The sequence below is a fragment of the Carassius gibelio genome, chromosome B14, assembly GCF_023724105.1.
Source record: "Carassius gibelio isolate Cgi1373 ecotype wild population from Czech Republic chromosome B14, carGib1.2-hapl.c, whole genome shotgun sequence".
NCBI lineage: Eukaryota > Metazoa > Chordata > Actinopteri > Cypriniformes > Cyprinidae > Carassius > Carassius gibelio.
Genome location: NC_068409.1, coordinates 16,302,628 through 16,309,078, shown reverse-complemented (window position 1 = coordinate 16,309,078; position 6,451 = coordinate 16,302,628). Strand labels below are relative to the sequence as shown.

At 41.2% G+C, this 6,451-nt stretch overlaps 1 protein-coding gene across 1 annotated transcript; it reads left to right on the top strand.

Moving 5' to 3' along the window:
• The first annotated feature begins 119 nt into the window (after positions 1-119).
• Positions 120-4,359, top strand: LOC127970902 (protein sprouty homolog 1). The gene is made up of 2 exons (XM_052573607.1): positions 120-427; positions 2,438-4,359. Exon 2 carries the CDS (start codon positions 2,490-2,492, stop codon positions 3,339-3,341), a length of 852 nt encoding a protein of 283 aa, XP_052429567.1. The 5' UTR covers positions 120-427; positions 2,438-2,489; the 3' UTR covers positions 3,342-4,359.
• The last annotated feature ends 2,092 nt before the right edge of the window (positions 4,360-6,451 follow it).

Here is a 6,451-nt window from a genome sequence, read left to right as displayed (position 1 = left end):
AGTAAAAGCTGAGATGTTGAGCGCGTGCGTGACGCGCCTCGGAGACGCTCGGCAGCAGATGCGCGTTTGTTTCACACGATCCACCTTAAAGCTCAGAGCGAGTCCACCCCTCCTGCATCGGCCCCATGATCCTCTTTCATTCATCAGTGTGTGTGTGTGTGTGTGTGTGTGTGCGCGCGCGCAAAACCAGCGCACGCATCTGATCCGACACACTCACGCGGAGTCTGACGCGGCGCACGGACTCTAAACCAGCGGCGAACGCGCTTCAGTCGTGGATTTAACCGGATTCCTTCTGCTTTTCCCCACGGAGTCTCCTCTGGATGTTACTCTCGCGGTCCTGCGCTGATTCTCGGCCTCGCTCTGGACATACTGATGGATGTTTGGCGCACGGACCGATGGATTTGATATTTTGGGAGTCTGTCTGTAGGTGCGTATCGCTCCTCACACACACCCGTGTTATATCGTGCAGGATTGAATGGAGATCGTGAGTGGATCTCTGAATCCGGGTCTCTGGGTCTCCACAGGCCGCTGCGCGCGCGACAAACTCGCGTTTATTACTCAAAACTCATGTTCATAATCATATTATGCGCTTCAGGCTGTGCGTGCATGAGTGTGTGCGTGTGTTTAAGCCTGAATACACACAACACACACCCTCCTCCCCCAGCGGGCTTGTTTTCATTCATAAGTTTTTTTTCTTGTCGTTTTGCGTTTTGTGCACTGTGTATTTTTTTTTACATATTAATTATAGGCCAAACATACACGGATAAAACAATACAGGGTTAAAATATGAATATAAACAGATACTTTTATCTTAACATATAAATGCGGATTATTATTATTGATTTAACGCAACAGTAGCGCATGGGACATTAACGCGACATTCTCTAATCTGTGCGTTTTTCGTTCTGCATGCGTGATTTTACTGGGCCAAACGATTGTATTCATTTTTGCATGCTTAATACTATTAGCTCAAACGATTTGATTCCGTTCTCTGCGTTTAAGCTTCTGAACTAAAGAGTAAATCGCCGAAGCCTCGTGAAGTGTCGGACTCGTCCCGCATCACGAAGCGCTTTGAGAAGCGCGTGAAGCTCTGTGTTTGATTTGAAGGCTTCCTGCTCTGTGTGGCTCTGCATTTTAATGTTAACCAGCCATACACATGCAAATCAGCACGGGAAGTGTTTGTACTTTACTTCAGTTGTGTGCTTATTGAGGTCGGTACAAAGTCTTGTTAATAGTCAACTCTCTCTCTCTCTCTCTCTCTCTCTCTCTCTCTCTCTCTCTCTCTCTCTCCGCTCGGGGGTTAAATGGCTCTGTGAATAGAAGGAAAGAGCTGGAGACCCCTCTCTCTCTCTCTCTCTCTCTCTCACACACACACACACACACACACACACACGCTTCTGCGGTGTGATTTATGGGCTCAGTCTCAGAAAGTACATTTGCACACGTACAGTCCAGATCTGCGATTTTAGGGCTTCCTATCAGAATAGGATGATCGTGCATCTCCAAACATCAGGGTGTGAATTGTGTCCAGGGGGTTTGACCCTCTAATTAAGGCTTGAACCCCACAAAGGAAGTCAAAAACAAAGGCTCCTGGTGCTGGGAGTGTGCATGTGCTCCAACAGGGTCTTCAGTAACCACTAGTTACATTTATTTATGTTTTACACCAGTACATGCTTCAAAACAATGGTTTTCACGACCGCTTTTGGCACCTGTTAGTGAACAGTCCTCAAATGAACCGTTGGTAAAATTGTGTTACTGCATCGAAAAAGTCAAAAAGTGGCTGGGTAACAGTCTACTTGACCTTTCTGCTTAATGCACCATAATGTATGTTATAAGCATTATATATTTTCATTATTAAGTAATTTAAAATGCATTGTAATTTTTTACAGATTGTTTGTTACATCAGAAAATGGCATGTATTTCTGATACATTTTAAGGTGCATTGCAACCTTTCAGAAAAACTGTACCTAAAATAATCATTATTTCCTAAGTGAAAAGAACATTTTAATAAAATAAATAACTTTTGTTGAATTGAAAGTTGCATTAATGTTCAAGGTTCTTCATGGAACCAGTAGATGCCAGTAGAGAGTCTTTATTTGTAAAAGGTTTCCAAAAGAACCTTTCAGTGGTTAGTCAAATATTTTGTCTTAAGTGTGAACCTGAGAACATTTTAATAATCTAAAGAACCTTTTTCAAATCAAGTCACCTTTATCTATATCGCTTTATACAAGACAGATTCTGTCAAAGCAGCTTTTTCCACTATAAAGAACAAGTGTTTAAGGTTCTTCATGGAACGCATAGATACCAATAAAGAACCTTTATTTTTAAGAGTGAGGGTGTATCATAAAAACTGTCTAAAAGTGTAATAGAGACACAAAAAAAAGCAAAAAGAATCTGATTGCATGTTGAGAGTGACGTCTCTCTGCTTGTCTCTCAGGGTGTCAGATGAACGTTGCATCCGTGTTGTTTGGAGCTGCTGATCGTGTCTCATGGATCATCACGGTCAGCGTGGAGGAAGCCTCCCATCCGGTGCCATCCTGTCCCTGGAGCAGATCAAAGCCATCCGCTCATGCAACGAGTACACAGAGGGCCCGGCCGTAGCACCCCGACCGGCCCCGGGGCCTCCACCGCGCAACGCAGACAAGCAGGAGAGGACTCACGAGATGATCCTGGTGAATGTGAATAACAACTACGAGCACCGAGCGGCGCATCCACCAGCGCTCAGCAGATCCACGAGCTCCGGGAGCAATAGCAGCGACGGATCGGAGCGAGGCCTGCTAGCACCGTCGCATCATCGCAGTCCCGCTGTACGGACTCAGCCCAAATCTCTGAACGCATCCATGCATCCCTTTCTCCCACCGGACGTTCCTCTTAAACAGGAAAAACTAGACTCGGCGCATTTATACATCTGCGAGAGTTGCGGGAAATGCAAATGCAGCGAATGCATGGCACCTCGTCCGCTTCCGGCGTGCTTCACATGCAACGGACAATGCTTGTGCTCGGCTGAAAATGTTGTGGAGTACGGAACATGTATGTGTTTAGTCAAAGGGATTTTTTATCATTGCTCAAACGATGACGATGTTGGGGACCCGTGCGCGGACCGGCCGTGTTCTCTGTCACATCCGCAGTGCTGCTCACGCTTTCTGTGCATGGGACTCATGTCGACGCTCTTTCCATGTTTGCTGTGTTACCTGCCTTCTAAGGCTTGCGTGAAAGCGTGCAACTCGTGCCACGACCGCGTGAAGCGGCCTGGATGCCGCTGCAAGAACTCTAACACCGTTTACTGCAAGCTGCAGAACTGGAACCAGACGCCCGGACATGCACCGGGAAAACTGTCCTGAGAAATCACACGTATTTCTTTAGCTTAAAAAGCTGGTTTTGCTGCTGCAAGATGCGGAAATTGCAAAGAGGGTGAAGCTGTGGGAGGAGTTATGTCAATGAGTGCCTGTTAAGCTCCGCCCCTCATGGTGCAGAAGAACCACTCGTTTGTTTTCTGAACCTGGCTGCGTTCCACTCCACTTTTAGAAACATACTCGTGAACTTCCTTAAGCACTTCCCCTCAGGGGAATGCCAATTCAAAGTGTGTTTCACTTCGTGACGTGGATGAGAGATGTTTATGGACTGATTTTGACCGAGGGAGCGAGTCTGCTTCACATGCACACATCAGGCCGCTCCGTAGACCACTATGCAATGCGATTATGTCACGTTTAATTTATCACCACCACAAACAACTCTACACTCTTACAAATAAAGGTGCTTCACGATGCCATAGATAAACCTTTTTTTGTCTAAATGGTTCCATAAATAATCTTTAACATCTGAAGAACCTTTCTGTTTTACTAAAGTTCTTTGTGGCGAAAGAAGGTTCTTCAAATTATAAAAAAAGTAAGAAAGAGATGGTTCTTTAAAGAACCCTTGATTGAATGGTTCTTTGTGGAACCAAAAATAGTTCTTCCAAGGCATCGATGTGAAGACCCTTTTAAGTACCTTTGTTTTTAAGAGTGCATAATATATAAAAAAATATGTATTTTTAATATTTATAGCAACCCAAGCTTTCCTGTATATATGTATTGTGAGCGAAGGGCATAACAAATGGAGTGGAACGCATCCCCAGTGCTAGCCTTACCTGACTTTGTACAGCTTTTATCTAACACGCGATGGTGCTTCGAAACGCCTCCTACCAAACCTGTGAAGGACTTGTGATGTAGCTGTTATTGGATCCACAGACGCCATCGTTCTGACTCTGTCTGTTCGTTCTCATGGAAAGACGTACGTTCAAATGCGCAAGATGAATTTACGGCAATTTTTAAAGGAAATGTTAAGACTGTTAGATCTTTTTTTCGTTGTTGTTGTTGTTGTTGTAAAAAATATTTATTATGTGAAGCTCTATTATTTTATGATATTTATTGCAAAGGACAGATTTACTCATGTCTGAATATAACAAAATATCAACACTTACTGCAACATGACAGAATGGAGAAACAGATGGAAACATGTTAACTTTAATGCAAAAATATACAAGTTAATGCAAAACGCTCTTGTTTGGTGTCTCATTTCAAGTGAAGGAAACAGACTGGAGAGTCAGAGTTAGTCGAGCTAAAGTTGTGTTTAATTAGGATTTAATTATTAAATCCACAGGACCTGGAAATGAAGATGTGTGTTTCTGGAGGACGAAACCAGACGTGTGTGTGTGTGCGTGTGTGTGTGTATGTGTGTGTGTGTGTGTGTGTGTGTGTGTGTGTGTGTGCGTGTGTGTGTGTCTGTGTGTGTGTGTCCACCTGGCCACCTGTGTGAGGCTCATAAATCTCTCTCTTTATCTTCTTTTACTGCGTGTTTCCTGCTGTCAGGCGTTTGTTTGTGAGCTGCTGGTTTTCTCCCGTCGTCTCAGATCTGCCCTCCTCCTCCTGTGCTGCTCTGAAAACTTGTTTTTGCTCAGCTTTTGGCTTAAAATTGAATCTATGTTTGGTGTAAAAGATTAAAATCCTTGCACAGAGAACACTATTATCTGAATTTGTAGATTTTTAATCAAATGTTGATTTTAAAGTAAACATTCCACCCAAAAACCAAAAGAAAGAAATAAGAAATTCATAATGAAATTGAAGTCGTTTTTTAGAGTGATTAAGAATTTTGCTTTGTTATTTATTTATTTATCTTTTGAGTTTTTTTATGCAAAGTTTGAAGCAAAAAAAAAAAAAAAAAGATCAAATAAATGATTAACCATTTATGAGTCATATAATCTGAATTTAATAAAGGCTTTTTTTAATAAAGGAAAATACATTTCTAATAGTTTTTATGCCATGTACTTTTAATCATGAAAATACAATTACAGTGTATAGAAACAATTTACCTAAAACAATTTACAATGTTTTACATTTTTGCAAAATATATTTAAAATTTGTGTATATTTTAAGATTGAAGATATAATTCAAATATTGATTTTGAGTATTGTTTTGAGTATTGTTAATCTCAGGTCAGATGACATTTAACCCCAAATTTGTGCTCTGTGACCATTTTTTCAAACGTTTCAACAACGTTTTCAGCCAAATTCTCTTTATTCTAATGCAATAAAAAGATCAATTTAAATGTAAGAATTTGGTATCTGGTATTTTTCATTAAGATTAAATGTGTACCACCAATGAGGCTGTAATATTTAATTATCATAAAAACTATTTTTCAATGCACACATATTTCGGATTTGGGGTTAAATCTGACACAGACGTTCTTTGTGAGACAAACCACAAACCGAATGTTTTTATTTGTTGGAAATATATAATCACTAAACTGTGCAAGAAGTGTGTGTGTGTGTGTGAGAGAGAGAGAGAGAGAGGGGGGAATTTATTTGTGTGCTAACAAGGAAATAGCAGCTCAATAGACAGCAGGCAATAATAGCAAAACACTCTTCCAAATGGAGTCGTTAAGTGTGTGTGTGTGTGTGTGTGTGTGTGTGTGTGTGTGTGTTTGCTCTCTGCAGGATTGCACCTTTTGTTGTTGTGAATTGCTTTGTGGATTAGTCGCTTGTCTGTTTCCTGGACCTTCAGAGAAGTGTGAGAGTCCATTTGGCTCGGATCGCCTCACAGGACACCGTAACACACACACACACACACACACACACACACACACACACACACGTGAAGGGCTTTTGTTCAAGGAAATTTAAAGCCGTCCTTCAATGATAATGAAAGGAAACTGATGATTTTGTTCTCACAGTGTTTGCTCATGAACTCTCGTTTAACATTTTTACATGTAATTTTTTCCGACTGAGGTTGAAATGACATTCTTCACAGATGATTATCAGCTTCATCTGATCAAGCTTTTGTGGTTTAGTAAACTTAATTTGCATTCACGATCATTTATTATTCAAAAGCAGACACTTTTACACTGTAGAAATTATTTTTTTGAAGTTGTAAACAAAGATTACTGAAAACCATTTTTCAAAAATAAATAAATAAAA

Excerpts from the sequence above, each read along its gene's own strand:
- LOC127970902 (XM_052573607.1), top strand. The coding sequence starts at position 2,490 with ATGGATCATCACGGTCAGCGTGGAGGAAGCCTCCCATCCGGTGCCATC.